Source organism: Balaenoptera borealis (assembly GCF_965194805.1).
Source record: "Balaenoptera borealis genome assembly, chromosome: 16".
Lineage (NCBI taxonomy): Eukaryota > Metazoa > Chordata > Mammalia > Artiodactyla > Balaenopteridae > Balaenoptera > Balaenoptera borealis.
The window spans coordinates 31,516,190-31,535,832 of record NC_138872.1 but is presented as its reverse complement, the minus strand read 5'-3'; the positions used below and the strand labels follow the sequence as shown (position 1 = coordinate 31,535,832).

At 48.4% G+C, this 19,643-nt stretch overlaps 2 protein-coding genes across 2 annotated transcripts in view; one reads left to right on the top strand and one right to left on the bottom strand.

Moving 5' to 3' along the window:
• The window catches only part of ADRA1D (adrenoceptor alpha 1D), a 32,911-nt gene extending 21,173 nt beyond the window's left edge, over positions 1 to 11,738 (top strand). The window contains exon 2 of the mRNA XM_082359093.1: positions 7,351 to 11,738. Within this exon, the coding sequence (XP_082215219.1) occupies positions 7,351 to 7,940 (590 nt within the window). The 3' untranslated portion in view covers positions 7,941 to 11,738. The remainder of the gene's footprint in view (positions 1 to 7,350) is intronic.
• A 6,995-nt stretch (positions 11,739 to 18,733) lies between these two features.
• SMOX (spermine oxidase) overlaps positions 18,734 to 19,643 on the bottom strand; it is a 49,538-nt gene continuing 48,628 nt past the window's right edge. Inside the window, exon 8 of the transcript XR_014235378.1 lies at positions 18,734 to 18,749. The gene's annotated coding sequence lies outside the window, so the exon portion shown is untranslated. The remainder of the gene's footprint in view (positions 18,750 to 19,643) is intronic.

The window sequence follows — 19,643 nt, the reverse complement described above, 5'->3', positions numbered from 1 at the left end:
GGGAGTGTGTCTGGCATGTCCAAGAAGCAAAAGGAGGGTAGTGTGGCTGGAACAGAGTGGGGGGGAGTAGGAGAGGGTGTCAGGGGGTCAGAGGACCACATGTCAAGCTGTGAGGGGGAATGGCAGCCCTTAGAGGGTTTTGAGCTTGAGGAGTGACATGATCTAGTTCTATTGGGTTGGCCAAAAAGTTCCTTCGGTTTTAAAGTACAAATAAAAGACACATTCTTTATTTTCACCCAGAACTTTATTGAACAACATATTCACTGTTTTGTTCCACTACCTTCTGAAATTTTTCAGACAACTTCATAATTCCATCTTCCCAAAACTTTTTGGCTTTTTGAGCAAAGAACTGTTCCTTTACAGTCTTCCAGGGAACTGAAATTTTTTCCATTAAGAGAATTTTGTAAAGACTGAAAAAAATGGAAATCCAAAGGTGCAATGTCTGGTGAATACGGTCGATGGATCAGAACTTCCCACCCAAGCTGTAACAGTTTTTGCCTGGTCATCAAAGAAACGTGCGGTCTTGTGTTACCCTGATGGAAGATTATGCATTTTCTGTTGACTAATTCCAGACGGTTTTTGTTGAGTGCTGCTTTCAGTTGGTCTAATTGGGAGCAGTACTTGTTGGAATTAATCGCTTGGTTTTCCAGAAGGAGCTCATAACAGAGGACTCTCTTCCAATTCCACCATATACACAACATCATCTTCTTTGGATGAAGACCGGCCTTTGGTGTGGTTGGTGGTGGTTCATTTCGCTTGCCCCACCATCTCATCCTTTCCACATTATCGTACAGTATCCACTTTTCATCGCCCGTCACAATTTGTTTTAAAAACGGAAACTTTTCGTTATGTTTAAGTAGAGAATCGCATGTGGAAATACAGTCAAGAAGGTTTTTTCGCTTAATTTCTGTGGAACCCAAACATCAAAGTGATTCATATAACCAAGCTTGTGCAAATGATTTTCAACACTTGATTTGGATATTTTGAGTATGTCAGCTATCTCCCGCGTGGTATAATGTTGATGGTTCTCAGTTAATGTCTCAATTTGATCCCTGTCAGCTTCAACTGGTCTACCTGACCATGGAGCATCGTCCAGCAAGAAATCTCCAGCATGAAACTTCACAAACCACTTTTGACACGTTCGATCAGTCACAGTACCTTTTCCATACACTGCACAAATCTTTCTTTGCATTTCAGTTGCATTTTTACCTTTCTTGAAATAATAAAGCATAATACGCTGTAAATGATGCTTTTTTTCTTCCATCTTCAATATTAAAATAGCTACACAAAAATTCACCAATTTTGATAAGTTTTTTTTAAATGCATGCTGATATGACAGCTGTCACAATACAATCTAACAAAATTGTTGTGAATGAAGTTAAAGACAACTAAGCGCTACTCGAGCCATCTTACGGAAAACACTGAACTAAACTTTTGGCCAACCCAATATTTTTAAAGGATCGTTCTAGCTGCCAGGTTGAGGGTAGATTTCAGGCTGCAAGGGTACATGCAAGAGACAGTCGGGAGGCTGCTGAATTACTCAAGGGGAGAGGTGATTGTGTCTCAGACAGGGTAGGAGGGCGCAGGGAGGAGGGTAGTGGTTGAGTTTCAACCTCATCCCCTTCTGCTGTGCACTCAATCACTCCATTCTATCCACATTAGCCTTGTCATTGTTCTGCAAACATACCAGGGCCCCCTCAGGCCCTTTGCACTGTTTCCTCTACCTGGAATGCTTTTCCCCAAAATGTCCACATGCCTCATTCCACTCTTTACTCAAACGTCACATTCTCAGCAGGCCTTCTCTGGCCACTTTACCCAAAATTTATACCACCACCCCCAGCCACACACACACACATACATAAATACACACTAGGTATCTTCCTTCCCTACTTTGTTTTTTATTAGCATGTTTTATTATCTGATACGTTTGCATTTTCCTTGTTTATCATATGTATTTCTGGTCTTGCCCTATGACATGTAAGCTTTATGAGGGCAGGATAAGTGTGAGATGCCAGTAGACATCCAAGTGGAAATGTCTGGGAAGAATTGAGTCTGGGATCTATGAGTCTAGAATTTGGGAGAGCAAACTGAGCTGGAGATAGAACTGTGGGCATTACCAGCCAAAAGTCAGTGAGCCTGGCTGAAATTGCCAGGAGAATGCAAAGAGAAGAGATTACAAGACTCTTCTTATAAGGGCACTCCTACACGTAGCAGTGGGGACATGAGGAAGAAGGAGCAAAGGCAATTGACAAGGAGTAGAAAATCCAAGAGAATGGTGCCCCAGAAGCCCCGGGTGAGATGAGAAGTGTCCAGGATGGATAAGAGCTGTATCTGCATGTGGGAGGGCTGGGGTGGAGTGGGGCAGTGGGGCAAAGCAGTGGAGTGAAAAGCAGGTGGGGAAGAGGAGGCGGCACGTGTGGATAGAAAGGGTGGAGAGAATGAAGTCATAGCCAGAGAACCAGCAAAGAGGGTGCAGCTGTGACAGAGGCAAGCTCACAAGTGACTGATGGGTCGAGAGCTCTACAACACAAGTAGGGACATGAACCTTGGGTGGGAGGAGAGACTCCTTTCTTACCAAGGAGGAAGACAGGTGAAGAAGGTTTGAGTGAGTGCCCAACTTCTTTGTCTTGTTTACTCTGTGAAACAGGAAGTGAGATCAACTGCTTTGGAGAAGGCGAAGGGGCAGACTGCAGGGCCTGTGGAGAGGAGTAAAGGCTCAAAGGAGCTGGTGCAGGAATCGGTGGCGGGGGGAGTGGGCTGAGGATGGGTGGCAAGATTGCTTGAAGCCAGGACACAGAGCTGAGGTTGGAGACCCTAAGCGTGTTCAGAGTGTGGGTGAATCTCTCCAGAGTTAGGATCTGGCTGGATAAATACAACCCAAATCCAGAAGGACATGCGCATGGAAGGACTGAGGAAAGAATGGCTGGGGTGCAAATGAGGAGAAGTCTCAGCTAAGCAGAGATGATAGGAGAAATCCATGGGGCTGGCAGGTCAAAGTTCAGATGAGAAAGAGAGAGAGGACAGAAAGCTGCAGTCAGCAGTGGAATATAGGTTTAAGTGAAGAAATGAACTGCTCAGCCTTATGTTTTAAAAGGACACCCCCCCCCCAGCTACTATGTGGAGAACAGGGTACTATGGGGGGCACAGGGGCAGGAACAGAGAGCCCACTTGGAAGGGCACTGTAGGTAGATGATGATAGTAGCTGGGACCAGGGTGGTAACAGGGGATGGAGCAAAGTGGGGGATTCAGGACCAACAGGAGCTGGTAATGGAGGGGATGCAGAGTGTGACAGAAAGAGGGGGGTCAGAATGTGTGGAGCGCCTACGATGTGCCAAGGATGGTGTGGGGAGCTCTCCATTTAAGGATCAGATAGATGGGAAACCGGTAGTTACCCACAGTGTTCTTGGCATTGAGAAGTGAATAGATGTGCTAGAGGAGGGGGGAATACAACTAACTCTGCTGGGTCGGGAGGGGGTGGTGTGACAAAGGCTCCCAGGAGGAGATGCCACTGGAGCCAGCACTACCAGGTGGAGGAAGGAGGAAGGGCAGTCCAGGATGACCCTGTGCAAAAGCACAGAGACAAGACGGGGAGCCCGCTGTGGCCAGAGGGCAGTGAGCAGTCAGTGTGGCAACTTAGCTGATGCACATGAAGACGGAAGAGAAGCGGGAATTGCAAGAGAAAGGAGAACAAGGGGGTGGTGCTGGGCGCCTGGATGGCGGGAGGCAGAGACAGGAGGGTCCCATGAGCACCTGTTTCCAGTGACAACTGCCAAGATGAGTTAGCACAGCTGTGCTTTATGCCTTCAAGAACGGCTGTGGACAATGTGGGGAGTAGGAGAGGGAGCCAGCTCAGGACAGAGAAGGGGAGTGCCAGGTACTGAGAGACAGAGGCCTTGCCTCCGAGCCCCCATGTACCCATTGAGGCTTTCCTGTAGCTGGGCTTCCGGGGCTGGCAGAGGCTTGTGCTGGGCAGCTGGAGAGGACTGAGAAGGCAAGAGAGGTGAAACCAAGTGGTCGACCTAAGAGGCCATAACTCAGAGTGGCTGGAGGAGGAGAAAGTTGGGAGTGGCTGAGAAGGGGCTTGTCCACTGATGCCCTGACAGCAGGGCAGTGCTGCAGGGATAATGCCAGTGAGCACCCTCGGGAGTCTCAGGACAGTTACCCACCTCATCCATGGCAAAGGGGAGGGAAGTGCCCACAAGCCCCCCTCCCCCAACCCAGAGATCCTTGAAAGAGGCTGTGGGCAGAAGAGAGAATGTTGGGGCAGGCAGGCAGCAAAGAGTGAGGCAGGGTGCAAGGAGGCGTAGGGGGTAGACTGCAGCACTCTGGGCAGAAGTAGGTGTGAGGCTCAGGACTGCCATATGTGAAAGGAACAGAGTAAAAGTCTCTTAGGAGCTCCTGTCTGTGAAAGCTGGAGCCCAAGGCACAGACGTCTGTATTTTCCGGGCAAGATGTCTGTGCACAGAGGGCAGACAGCAATGAAACAAAATTGTGGTGGCTGCTGTCAGTGCCCCACCCATCCCCCCTGAACATGGGTCACTTTCCGCCCCAGTAGCTGCCTCCATATCTTCGCCTGCAGCTTTCTCTGAACAACAAAATCGTCACTGTCCACCCACACAGCAAGCAGGAAGTATGGAAAATTAACACCCTGAGGGAGCAACCCAAACACTGGCTTATGGTAATGGGAGTATAGATACCCCACCTCCCTCACCTTACTGGTCCTGTTCTCCAGTCCCCCAGAGCTCCCAGTGAGATTGCACCTCAGTTGCCCACAGCAGTGACTAACTTGTTAACTCTCCTTTCATTGGCTTCCTTCTCTTCCCTCTTTTTATCACACTTCACTACTGGTGTTTCATTTACCTTCCAAATTAACAACTTGCATTTGAATCCTTGTCTCAGGTCTGCTTCTGGGAGAGCCCAAAGTAAGACAGAACCCTCAGCAGGACACAGTAGGAAAAACTTGGGGCTGAAAGGCTGAGTTTGTATCCCAGCTCCTTTGTGTGTAAGGAATTCCCAGCTGGCAGCAGGCTTCTGCATAGGTTGGTTGAGCATGAATTAGAATTTTGATGCTTCAAACAAGGCCCAGGCCACACTACTATATGCCATGTTGCCCACCAATCCGAATCAAAACCACACCAATAACAAAGCCCTTTGGCTGGCTTTTGGCTTACTGCTTAAAGCATAGTCCCCTGATTTGTCATCCTGGGCTAAATATAAAAGAATTCTAGCCTGAGTCAGAAAGTTATTTTCAGCACTCTGTCTTATTTTGCAGCCGTTGAGGGATGCTGTTCAGAGGCTGTCTTTCTGGAGGCTAAGGTCAATGCTGGTGGCCCCCACATTCCAGGGACAACTGCCCAATTCTTCTCCCAAGGGAAATTATCTCCTTAACACATTCTGATTTATGCCCCAGCCTCCCCCAAACCCACCAGGTCTCGGCTACTGTTTCTGGCCACTCTCCAGAGCTGGGAAGGGGGTCCCTTCCCAGGGCTGAGGTCTCCTCTCTCAAAAGCCACAGAAGTAGGGAAAGGGGGAGTGAACAGACTCCAGTATTTACTACAAACCTGCGAAGTCTTGTGCCCTGAAATTTATGAAGCGTCACAAAATCCCTTCCAGAGAAATTGTTGTGTATATCTCACAGAAAAGAAGAGTGAGACTTAGATGGCCAAATAACTTGCTCAAGGCTGCGTGACCAGGGTTTGAAAATGCTGTGCCACACAATACTGCCTGACACTCCTCTTCCTCCACAGTGTCTCTTAGCATCAGGGATCCCACTGGGTGGGAGGCGGGTGATATGCAAGGGTCCCCAGGTCAAAGAGGGGGGCATGGTGCCTCTGCTCCCTCAGTAGGGGGCACTGCTCTTATTTCTTTGAGGGCAAGGAGAAAAGAAAGCAGGTCCCATGATTTGTCAAGGACCACTACCCCTTGTCTGCTCAGCCTGGCAGACACCTGAAGCTTTTGCCTGGCATGGGACGCTCCTGCCGCCTACCCCCAACCCCTGCTGATGTTGAGGATAGTGAGGGTGACAAAGTGGCCTCTGCCTCCTGGATGATGTCTTTGCATTTTGTTAGGTGCCTTTGGAGACATGACTCCTTGAGGTCTATGGTGGGGAAGACAGGGGAAAGGTATGCAGGGAGGAGGGTCTTCCTGGCACAGCTCAGACCCCAGTGCCCCCACCTCCTCCTGCCTGGCACTCTGCTCCCTTTCAAAGCCATCCCAGAAGCCTTCCTGACCACTTCCCACTTCCACTGGGACAGCCCCACTATCCTGCATTCCGACAGCTCATGGGCATTGTGTTTATTGAGGCTTAATTCTAGGTACTATCTCTTGCCTGCTCAAAAATATCCATGGCTCCTAACTACCCACAAAATAAAAGCCAAACTTCCCAGCATTTAAGGCCCTTCACCATTTGTCTCAAATGAAGTTTTCTGAGCATATCCTACAGGACATTCCCATGCCCCAAACTTGTTATCCTCTTGCCCACCTGTCCCTTCCACTCCTGATACCCTCTGCCCTTCCTCATCCTGCCTGGCTCCTGTCCATCCTGAGACCCTGGAAGACCCCCACCCCAATATACTGAGCACCACCATCATCCCACCTGCATTCCCATGATATGTGATCCACATTGCTACCGGGAGAGCAGGGCCTCAGGTGTTTGATGAGAGCCCAGCACAGTGCCTGGCTCAGGGCAAGCCTGGGTCAACATTTAATTCAGGAGTTCTTACCCTTTTTATACTAGGGACTACTTGGCCATCTGGCAAAGTGTATGGAGCCTTTCTCAGAGTTACTCTTTCAAATGCAAAAAATAAAATACAAAGGATTGCAGATGAAATCGACTTCATTTAACTGAAATCTGTGATTTAGTCTCCAATGTGTTTCCATGTGAAGGCTTTAAATAACAAGATCTAGTGGTGTGATCTAGTGACTGACACTTCCAAATAGTGAGGAGCGTAGACAATATTCCAAAATATCTGTAGCAACTGCTAATATTAGGGGGTAAACTGCCAATATTGCACCAGTTTTGAGCTACAAAACAGTGATTTCATATCGTTTTGTCTAATTCTACTCAGGTTTGTTGCTTACACTTGCTGGAAATGCTCAATTTCAGGTAAACGTGAGTAAAACTGAAGATGACTATTTTTCCTCATTCAAGTTCATGGACACCCTCAAATTATATCAGGGACTCATTGAGGAGAGATATCTTGAGAGCCACTGGTTGATGAATGGCCAGCGCCCCTGAAAGGGGTGGGGGGAGGGGGAGTAGTGCGGAGAGGGTGGCCCCTTTGCACCAGGCACTGCCTGGGACTCCCTCTCCCTGAGCATCTAACCAGCCTGGGTCTCTGCTTCCCACAGGCTCCCTTTTCCCACAGCTGAAGCCCTCAGAGGGCGTCTTCAAGGTTATCTTCTGGCTGGGCTACTTCAACAGTTGCGTGAACCCGCTCATCTACCCTTGCTCCAGCCGGGAGTTCAAGCGGGCCTTCCTCCGCCTCCTGCGCTGCCAATGCCATCGTAGTCGCCAGCACCACCGCCCCCTCTGGAGCATCTACGGTCACCACTGGCAAGCCTCGAATGGCGGCCCGCGCCCTGACTACGCTCCTGGCCCAGGCGCCGCACCCTCCGGGGCCCTGCTGGCCCTCACCGCGCCCTCAGCCCCCGGTTCCCCAGGCACACCCAAGGCGCAGGCTCCAGTCGTCGGCCGTCGAAAGCCGCCCTGCGCCTTTCGCAAGTGGAGGCTTCTCGTGCCGTTCCAGAGACCCACCACCCAGCTGCATGCCAAGGTCTGCAGCCTGTCGCAAAAGAAGCACGCCAGAGAGGCTGCGTGCGCCCTGCACTTGGAGGTGGAAGCTGTGTCCTTAAGCGTCCCCAGTGATGCAGCTGAGGGCACCACCTGCCAGGCCTACGAACTGGCAAACTCTAGCCATCTCCGGGAGACTGATATTTAAGGACCCCTGAGTTAGGCCGAGGAGTGTGCTGGGGATGGGAGAAGGGTGTGGAGATGGAGGCTGGCTTTGTTCAAGAGGCTGGTGAGAATCAAGGACCCAGAAACTGATCAGGGAGACTGCTCTCCAGAATCCTTGAGGAACTGAGGTGTGGGTGAAGCCCTTGAAGGGTGGAAAGTTATGGGCTCCCCCTCCTGGACACAGATGCCCCCAGCTCCTCCTTTCAAGGGAGAGGCTGAGGGCTCCTTGGGGCCATTTGCTTCCAATCCCTGTTTGAGAAACACTGCCCCATCCATGACTTGAACCCTGGGTAGATGGCCCCAAGTATGGCCAGGCAGCCCTGTCCCTCCTCTTGGGGAGGAAAGGGCACAGAGGCCCTGCCTGGCTGCCCCCAATGCCTCCCCTCCGGAAAAAGTCAGTGGGGCCAAAGCTTCTCAATGGACACAAGTTATCCTTACTGTAGACTGAAGGAATCCAGTGGCCTGCCATTGCCACCCACAAGCTTTGGTGGCAGATTGGATGACTGTCCTACAAGCCTGTTGTATTAACCTGTGGGCCCACTTTGCCCTACTGAGGCTCCGCCCTGCCCCTCACTTTGTCTCCCCAAGGGCCTTACTGTTTACACTGTATATAGCTCCTTGTGCCTGTGCCCATCACTTCTTGCTGGGCTCTGGAACCATCAAATGGGGAGAACTTTGTCATTTTTAGACATATTTATTGGTCAGAGTACTTCTATTTTGTCCAAACTGTGCAAACTGTTCATCTTCAGCTTACAACCCATAAAGAACTACTTTTTGTTTTTCTAAAATCCTTCAAGTACTAAAGGCCCACAAGAGGATAAATTGGGTCTGTGTTCACCTTTCTAGTTTCAACCTGTCTCTTTAACTGATGGCTGCTGTCCTTTGGGACTTTCAGCATAACCAAAAGATTCGGGCATTTTGTTGGCTTTTAAAACTCACATGATTGGTCTTGGGAACAAACAGTAATTATAAGCACAAAGTTTCGCTTTTTTCAGTCTCACCAGATATATCTGTGATGCTCTGAGGGCCTCAGTCTGGAAGGTGGCCATCAGTTAAGTGGGTGAAACATTACTTTACATGAAAAAATGTACAAGCCCAAGTAGACAGGTATACATGGTGAGAGAACACCTACCTAGGAACCATGCTTATTAGCTTTGAGTAAAATGTCGAACACTTGTCATGTTCCCAAGAGACTACAGGTAGTTCAGTCTTCAGCTAGATAATATCAACCACATACATCCAACCAGCATGGGAATGATGACTGTAGCCCAATGGACCCTTGGAAGGAGAGCTGGTTAGATAATACCCTGGGCTGTCTGGAGTGGAGGTGTTCTGAAACTGGAAGAACCAACTGCTGGGGTCAACATGAGCCAGTATTTTGAGCCAAAAGCTTCCATCCTGTAGTAGGGAGGTAGTCTGTTTAAAAGATCACCACAATTTCAGACCCCTCATCCCAATATTACAAGGTAAAAAGACAGCCAATATCTGGGCTTGGGAGCAGAAATTTCACACTGTGGGTCTACAGCAGGTACTGGACTTTCAGGCCTGGTAACCCCCACAAGGAACAGGAGGGGCAGTTAAAAGCAGGTACTGGGAGCATGTTGCACACCCCAAAGAGGGCTTCATCTTGCAGCACACTGGCTGCCCTAAAGCTGGGGACACTGGGCACAGCCCCCACAGTCTTCTCACAGAGGTGGGGGCCATCCGTCAAAGCAAAGGTCAGCAAGGAGGCAGACCCTAGTGTCAGAGGATTGAACTCTGGGCTCCCCAGCAGGGGTTCAACAGCAGGGGAGGGTCTCTGAGAGGGTTTCCCACATGCCAGGGCAGCTGAGCCCACAGGAGGTCAACAGTGAGGACAAGGGAGAAATGTAGGGAGGGAGCCTTCATCAGAAGGATTTTAGGGGGCCTCCCTGTCCTGGATAACAATGGGTGTAGAGGCAGGTGGGGTCAGCAGCTTGCCCAGTACCTTCTCTAGGCTTGATGATCAATCAGCAAAACATATCTGACCTTTAAGCCTCAGCTCGTGTCTCCTGCACACGGGACTCTCTGCACACAGCTGCTTCCTCCTGTGCCCTCCACACCAGCGAAGGAGCCTTCAGGAGAGGGGGGTGGGGCTACAGAGCCCCAGAGAGGCTGTGCCACAGCAGAGGCATCCAGCATCGCAGTTCTAATCATCAGTAAAGCACTGAGCTGCTGACCTTGTTCTCAGGACATGGCAAAGAGTCCTGGAGTGGCCAAGAGGAATGGAGGGAATAGCAACAGCCCTTCTAGAGAAGGTAGCCTCTTGCAAGTGATTCTGGGACATCTGGGAGAAGGTCCTCAGGTACCCCAGCCCAGCCCATACAACTGATTAAAGAGACTGTCCCTGAGGTGCATATGAAAAATGGGGCCCTAGACTGCAGGAGGCCCCTGTGAAATGTCAAGGTGACTGGGGGAGCGGGGAAGACTCTCAGTACCCATCAAAATGGGACTAGGAGTTCCTTTACACAATCCTCCAGGGATGGAGTGAAGCCTGAAGGATTCCGTGAGTGGGAAGGAGGATGGTCTTGTGAAATGTGACAGAAACAGAAGCAAGCCTCCAAGGGCACTGGTATTTGCCCAATTCCCCCCACACACATGCAATTCCTTAGAAAGCTGCATTCCCACTTCCCTCACAAGGCCCCAGCTCCAGTCTACCCTCCCTCTCCAGCTGGGCTCTTGCCACCCATCTTGCTTGCTTCCCACACTCCTTCCAGGACCTCTGTCCCAGCATCCCCCAGGGCTGCTTTTGCAAGTCACCTGGGACCTTTCATTTCCCCAATCTCCTCCCCGCCCCCGTCTCTGCCGTAGTCCACACTGGTGGCTGCTCCCTGCTTCCTGAAATATTCCTCGTCCTGCCTGAACCACACCCCTGGGATCTTCTCTCTCCCTCTCTCTCTCTCTTTCTCTCCCACTCTCTCTCTCTCTCTCTTTCTCTCTCTCCCTCCCTCTCTCTCTCTCTCCCTCTTTCTCTCTCTCTCCCTCTCTCTCTCTCTCTCTCCCTCCCTCCCTCTCTCTCTCTCTCTCTCTCTCTCTCTCTCTCCCCCCTTCCTGTGCAGGTGCCTCTCTATGCCCTTAAGTGTCCCCCAGGGTTTTTTTTCTTCTTATCTCAACTTGCTACCCAATCTCATCCACTCCAAATCATCTAAATGACCTCTTGAACATAAATGGATCCCAAGGGTCTACTCTAGCTCTAAATGTGTGTTCACCCTCCTCTGGATGACCCCAGACACCTCAAATACAAGCCCAACAGCCTCCTGCAAAGCCATGTCCTCTACTCCATGCAGGCATGACAAGGCCACTGATGCTGAGGCTTCAGGCTCCCAGAGGCCCTGAGCCTGCCCGCCCTCTCCACTCACCATTATCTTCCCAAGACCTTCTTCCCAGACCCCCTGTTCAGAATTAAGCCCTGAGTAGCCCTCAGCCTCTCCAGTAGCTCACATCAAGCTCATCCTGGCTTAGAGTCCACTGATAGAATCCATGTCTTCATCCACTATGAGGAAGTGGACTGTCTGACCCAGGGCTGCTCCAGACTAGGTATAAGTGTTCATTAAATCCTAGATTGATGGAGTTGCCCCATTACCCTTGCCTGGGACACTGCCCCGGTGCCAACCTGATGGCTGGCTGACATCACCATCTTTGCAAGACCCTCCCCCCAGCTGGTTCCACCAGTCCTCAACGGGCTAGAACCTGTATTCTTCACCAGCCAGAGAGCCAGCTACACCCTGGACTTCTGCAGAAAGAAGTCCTCCTGCTCCAGGTGCCCTGCAGCCCACCCACCCCACCCACCTGGAGCCCCACTCTCCCCTGCAGGCCCCTCACCACCACTACCACCACTACCACCAGTACCACCACTACAACCTAGTCCCTTAGTCCCTCCTGCTCCAGGCACTGACAGGTCCTGGGGAAAGGTCTGGGACCTTGGTGACCTGTCAGATCCCTGACTCCTCAGTGCCCTCCTGACCCTGTTTCTATTCCCATCCTGTCATATCCCCAGGAGGTTACATGTTCACTGTCCACTTGCAAAAGAATTTCCTTTTTTTTCTTCTTCTGTGGTTCAGCAAAGCACAAAACCAGATGCTTGTAAAGGCTAAATCCGTCCCGTAGCCTCTCAGCTCAGAATAGCTCTCTGGGGAGCCCAGTGGACCCAGGTGGTGCTGGGGGTGGTACCTTTGGGAAGTGGGGCTGTGCTCAGCTCTCCTGCAGGTCTGGGCTGGCGTTTCTTCCCTTCTCCCATCCACCCCTTGGTGGAAGCAGGGAAACAAAGGGGGTGCTGAACAAGCCCCTGGCCTACATTCTCAAATTGCTCTTTTCTGGAGAAGAATGAAGCAGGAATTCCAGGGTGAATTTGGAACCAAGAAGAAATGCAGGAACTGGGGCCACAACAGGCTGAGCTTTTAGAGCCAGGAGCAGGAGGGAAGGATGCACTGGAGGAGTACCTCACCCATGACATTTGTGGCCATTCCTTCCAGGAGTTCGCCATTCATGTGACTCCATCATGCTGTTTGCATCCACCTTTTTCTGTCCTGCCAGAAACCATAGGAGTCTCAGCTCTCATTCCTGAGACCAGCCACAAAGATCGTGGTTCACTAGCCAGTCTATGGATTGACTAATTTGAGGTCAGGTCTGAACAGCTGAGCAGGCAGATGGGAATGAGATGGAGCATGTGATACAAAACACAGCTGTCTGGGTACCGGTGTCTGTGGGTAGAGTAATTCTCCTAGATGGGGGAGGGGTGGAGCACATAATGAAGGACATCTCTAGCACACTGGATCAGTTAAAAATGCAGCTGCAAGTAATAAGGAAGCTGCTTAAACATTGGTCATTATTTTTCTCACCTGACAATTTATGAAGTAGGTAGTTTCTGGCAGTGTAAGTCACACACACAAGCTCTGTCTTTGCTTCATAGTCTTCAGTGTGTCGGTTTTTATCCTCCTTGTTGCTTCACCATGACCAATGGCACCATAACTCACGTTCATATTCAAGCAGGAGAAAAAAGGAGAAGGGTCTGGGCTATGGAATCTGCCTCCTTTTATCAAGATAATAAAGTTTGCCCCAAACCACCCTTCCCCAGCACACCTCCACGTAGGTCTTAAGGGCCAGAAGTGGGTGCCATGCCCACCCTGCAAGGGAGACTGGTAAAATAAAAAACAAGATGGAGTGATTGGTTTAGAGCAGAGGTCTGCAAAGTGGGCCAAATTTAGCCCACCACCTGACTTTGTACAGCCTATGAACTAAGAATGGGTTTTACATTTTTAAATGGTTGGAGAAAAAAAAGTCAAGAGAATATTTCATGACAGGTGTATTGTATGAAAGTTATCTCTTGGCCCACAAAGCCTAAATTAAAAAAAAAAAAAAAATTTTGTCGAAAAGTTTGTTGACCCTGCTTTAGGGCAAGGTGGATCATTGCCTCCCGTTGGAAACACTGCTGTTCTGAACAAAATCACGATTCTGGCAGCAGGAGGAAGCAATGGATATCAGGCAGGCAGCTTTCAGTGTCTGTCACAAAGGCGAGTCACCACACTGCAAGCCTGTGTCAGTTATCTAATCTGAAACAGCATAAGCTAAGAGTTCCCCCTCTCACCACAAACATAACACAAGGGGTTTTTTTTTGGAAGCCCTCTACCTCAAGGACATTTTCCCTAACTGACCAAATGTGTGGGATTTTGAAAGAGACTAATAAAAAGTAAAAGGGGACACAACAAAATATCTGGCTGGCTGTGCCCCAAAAGGCTCAATGAGGTATTATTTGCTCAATGAACTTGCCCCCAGCCAAGGGACAGGTCCTCAGTATTACAGGTCTAGAAAATGGGTCTGGTCGGTGTTCCACGGTGTTCCACAGTCTCATATAAGCTGACACAGATGGCCTAACTCACTAGGACATGAAGATCATAAGCTCAAAGCCAATGTGCTCATTTTTAATGGGAACTATAATTTAACTATCACACAAGCCAATGTCCTCATGATGATAAATGAACCTGATGGGAAGCCAAACTGTGGTCTGAAAGCCACTAGTGAGTTCAGAGGCCAAGCCAGGAAGTTAAAGGGAAGAGTCACTTATTTAGTGCACCAGGCATGGAGATCGGTCCCCAGGCCAGGGTTCCATCTCCCAGTGCATTGTGCCTCTGTTTCCATCATATATCCCTCTCCATCCTCCCATCTCATGCTTCAATCCCAGCCTTTTGTCTCACTCTGTACCTCTAAGTTTGCTTTACTTGTCTCTAATCTCATTTATCATGTGTCCAATCTCAGAGTGGAACCCTCAGAAGCCAGTCTTGAGAGCTTTTATGTCCAAGCTCTTAGGGAATAGTCACCCTAGTAGACAAGCCTACAAGTGCCAAATGCCTGGGCCTCTTACAGATTAGGCATTTGGTATTCCTCCAACCCCAGGTGGGAAATGCACCTGCTCAGATGGGCCCAGGTGCCCTCTGATGCCTCTCAACCAATAACAAATGGCCAGGTGATGGTCAATAAACAATGCATGCATTTTATAATATTTACTGACCACCTACTATGTGCCCAGTCAATGGGGATACATCCATTTAAAAAAAAAAAGTCAGTCTCCATGGAGTTCTCATTTCAGGAGAGACAGGAGTGATAGGTAATAACAACAAAACATATAGTAAATGGTGATAAGCAAAAGAAATATAACAGGGAAAGGGAACAGGAAGTGTTGAGGCTACAGGATGTGGCACTTTCAGTTTGAGTACCTAGGGAAGGTCTCAGGTAGAAGGTGATGTGTGAGAAAAGGCCTGAAGATGGTAATGATGTAAACCATGCAGATTGCTGGGGGAAAGCATTCCAGGCAGAGGGAACAGCAGGTGCAAAGTCCTAACTTAGGAGGAGACCTGGTATGATCAGATTAGCGAGGACTGTCCTACTGCCAAGAATTGTTTTCTGAGCAGCCGAGAACACAGTAATGATCACCCATCCTCTTGATTCCCTGCAGGAACTCTCTACCTTCAGCAAAGACTTTAATACTGTCCAAGCTTGTGGGTCTGGGTCAGAAGGGACCTTGAGAGCAGAGGGAAACATTGTAGTTTCTCAGGTGCTCCATTTGGTGGAAGAGGAGTAGCAGCAACTCTGAATTTTTAGAACAAAGTTCTTCCTCATGAGCTGAGAACTGGGCAGTGGCAGTTAGAAGATCCTTCCTCAGTCTGGTAGAATGGAACTTAAAAAATGCCACTGGCTTCTATCTCTTCCAGCTCCTTAAGCCAGAGTCAAGCCATGAAATGAACCCTCCAGGAATCTGAATCCCTTGGCCCATTCCTGCCAGGCCCCTTTGCTGGAACTGTACCACCCTGTACCGTGGGTGGCTTCCCAGTCTATGGGCCATTGCTCACTCTATCACTAGTGCCTAGAAATATCCCTCTTGGGCTAGATGACTCCCCCATAGTGAGGTGTAACAGTCAACTATTGCCATGATAATGCTGCAAAACAAGCCACCCTTAAATTCACAGGTTATAAGAGCAAGCATTTGTTTTTCTTGTTTATGTGTCTGTCTGCAGGCGGTAGGTTTGGTTCCAGGCTTCTGTAGGCTCACATCTATTCCCCTTTCTCCATATTCTCCTTGAAACATCAGCTATCAGGGACCTGTTCTTCTTATGACAAATGGCAAGTAAACGAGAGGCCAAAACCAACTGTGCAAGCATGCTGGAAGCTTCTGCTCATACCACATCATGTCTGTTCATTTTCTGTTGGCCAAAACAAGTCAGATGGCCAAGCCCAAAGTCAATGGGGCAGGAAAATATATTCTGCTCCCAGAGGAAGAGGAAAGCAATTGAATATTTGCTGAATAATCTTTAATCCATTATAGGGAGCTGGGTTAGGACTTCAACACATGAATTTGAGGGGACATAATTCAGCCAATAACAACCTCTTTAGTGGGAGGAGATGCAAGATCACACAGCAAAGCAGGGAGAAATGAAGAACTGAGGTCACTTTTGCCATTAACAACCACAAGTGGCAACACCAATCTAGCTTTTGCCCTGAGCTAGAACAAGCTCTATTAAAAGGAATCAGGGTTCCCTGGAGAAACGGCTGTTTCAATGACAGAAGCAGGAAATATACAAGATAAGCCTGGAGAATCTTATAGTGCCAGAAAGTAAGGAAGTGCCCAAAAAGGAAAAAAAACCCACACATTGATGGGGGCATGTCAAAGGGACATGGGAGCCAAATGAAAGAGCTCCCAGCGACCAAAGTGGGAACAATTTAACAACAGTATAAAGTAGTATTAGATTATAATCCAAAGTATAAAATAAATATCCATGAGTCCATTCTGATATAAATAAATGATTGAATAAGTTAATAAATAGAGAGAGGTAAGGGAAGAGAAGGGACAATTTTCATACGTAGAAGAATTCCAAATAAATTATGTAGATACTCTACTCTAAAGGAGGGGAGCATAACTCCTTAAGTGTGGGCTGCAAAGCGACTTCCTTCCAAAGAGGACAGTACGATGGCGGGGGGTGGGAGGTTGGGGGTGGGGGGGGGCGTGGAGATAACTTTATAGTACAGAAACCTGACAAAGTCTATCTCAGCAAAGTGATCAAGGTCATATGATGAGATGAAAATGGCACTTTAATCTGTGGTTTTCCTCCAGAAACCTATAACCCCAGTCTAGTCATGAGAAAAACATCAGAAAAATTCTAATAGAGGTCCATCCTACAATATACCTGACTATACTCCTCAAAACTGTTAAGATCATCAAAGACAAGGAGAGTCTGAGAAAACATCACAACCAAGAGGAACTTAACGAAACATGATGGCTAAATGTAATGTGGCATCCTGGATGGAATTCTGGAACAGAAAAAGACATTAGTTTATTCATTTAACCTATGGACTTTATTTAGTAATAATATACCAATATTGGTTCATTGATTATAACAAATGCACCATATTAATGTAAGATTTTTTTCTGTAGCTGGATTTTTTTTTAATATTTTATCTATTTATTTATTTGGCTGCGCAGGTCCTAGTTGCAGCACGTGGGATCTTCACTGCAGCATGCAGGATCTTTTAGTTGCAGCATGCGAGATCTTTTTTAGTTGCGGCATGCGGGATCTTTTAGTTGCGGCATGCAGAATCTTTAGTTGCGATATGCAGGGTCTTTAGTTGTGGCATGCAGGGTCTTTAGTGTGGCATGCGGGGTCTTTAGTTGCAGCATGCAAACTCTTAGCTGCAGTATGTGGGATCTAGTTCCCTGACCAGGGATCGAACCCGGGACCCCTGCATTGGGAGCGTGGAGTCTTAGCCACTGGACAACCAGGGAAGTCCTGTAAAATGTTAATAATAGGGAAAATGGAGGTGGGGTCTATATACTCACTTTTTCTGTACATCTAAAACTGTTCTTAAAAAAGTCTATTAATACAAAAAACTGATAGAGTTGAAAGGATAAAGAAATACACAATTATAATTGGACACTTCAACTATTCTCTCAACAATCAAAAGAACTAGACAGAAAATCAGCAAGGATATAGAGGAAATCAACAACACTGTCAGCCAGCAGGATCTGATCAACATCTATAGAACATTCCACCCAACAACAGCACACTGCACATCCTTTGCAAGCACCATAGATCATATACCAAGATATACCATATCCTGGGCCATAAAAAAAAACCTCAACAAACTTAAAAGAATTGAAATCATACAGTCCAGATTCACTTGGGGAATAAGTTCATACTTATTTATTTACTTAATAAACTTATTTACTGAAGCATAATTAAACCTTTCTAGCACAGAAGCTGGCACACAAAAGTCTGCTGGATGAACAAAATAATGAATGAACGAATGAATGAATGAATAAAAAAGAAAATATCTTGGGGGCCAACAAGGCCCCTTTTTACAAAAGGTTAAGAATGAAAAATAAACGGTGTTCTAGAATAAGTTACAATCTTACTTTATTAACTTATTCAGCATTAATTAAAGGTACTTTCTATGATTTATCGAATTTTTTTTTTTTATTCAGGAAAGCTCACAGAATCCAGGACACAAATGTTCCCTGTGCAGCAAGAGGGTTGCATTCCAAAATAGCCAGCAGATGGCGCCAAAGGATGTGGTTCAGCCCATGAGGTTGTCCTTCCACAGACCTAGAGGTTCTCCTCACCTCTCCCAGCCATGGAAAGGAGAGCCAGCCCAGTCCTTCCTGTGTCTCCCTCTGTGGCCTGAGGACCCCCACCAACCACTGCTAGGGTGAGGATAGTAAGAATGCAGAGAGAGCAAGTGTAGGAAATGCTAACGTGATGCTTGGCTGAAAGAGAGGCAAGGAAAAGTGGGAGTAAGATGAGGGTTGGTGATGGGAAAGATGTGAAGACACTGAAAGGTGGGTGGCAAGCATGGAGTGGACAGAATGGGGATAGGAAAGGACAAGCAAAGTCCCTGAGTTTGGGGCATGGGATGCGCAAGTGATGGGTCACACACTTCCATTGTGCCTGGGAAAGGTCTAAAACAGCAGTCCCCAACATTTTTGGCACCACGGACCGGTTTCATGGAAGACAATTTTTCCACAGACTGGGGGAGCAGGGGGGATGGTTCAGGCGGTAATGCAAACAATGGGGAGCGGCAAATGAAGCTTCACTCACTCACCTGCCACTCACCTCCTGCTGTGCAGCCCGGTTCCTAACAGGCCGCAGATCGGTACCGGTCCTTGGCCCAGGGGTTGGGGACCCCTGGTCTAAAAGGACAGGTGTGAAGGCTAGCAGTTTGTAGATTTGTCGAGGAAGTTGCCTCCAGGTGGCTTCTATTTTGTCCGTGAAGCAGGAGACCATGGTGCCTGTTGACAGTTGGTGGGGGAGGGGAGGTGTCAGAGTTGAAGGGGAGCTGACAAGGGAAGCCCACAAGGACTGCTGGCCAGCACCAAGGGTCGGTCTGGGGGATGACACCATTCAGCTCAGCTTCTTCATTCACTTGTTCATTCATTCTGCAAATATTCATTGATAACCCACTACACCAGGCACTATTTTGGACAATGTAACCTACATCCTGGGGAAGGGGTGGGGGGGACAGATGGACAAATAAACAAAAAAAAAATATGACATCATGGAAAGAGAAGGGCTATGAAGAAACAGGCAAGGGGAGAGACATAGAGTGCTGGGAGTGCTGTGAAATGGGGTGCTTAGGGAAGTTTTCCTAGAGAAGTGACAGCTGATTAGAGAACTGAATGCAGTGAGGGAAAGAGACTTGTACTACCTGGGGGCAAGCATTCCAGATAAAGGGGACAGCTAGGGCCAACAGAAGGGGGCCATGGAAGGAAGTGGGGGCCACAGAACAGATCACACAGGACATTGGAAATCACCTTTTATGCTCAGTATGATGGGAATCACTGGAAACCAGGGAAGCACATAACTGGATTCATATAGTTTAAAGGATTACACTGGCTGCTGTGTGGAGAACAGGCTAAAAGGGCCAAGCATGGAAGAAGGGACACCAGCTGGTCATTATGAGAAAACACGGCTTTCATGTGAATATACCATTATGTTTGGCAGACCATTAATTAGACAGGCAGTTCTCTAGAACTGAACCAGCAGCCCACCTCACTCTGCACCTTGGGATCACCTGTGGGCTCATCCTGACAGCCCCGAGCAAATGCAGAGTGACTCAAACCAAAGGCACTTCACTCCTACCTTTGTTTGTAGGTAGGGCAGACATTCCAAGTGGCTCCCATGAA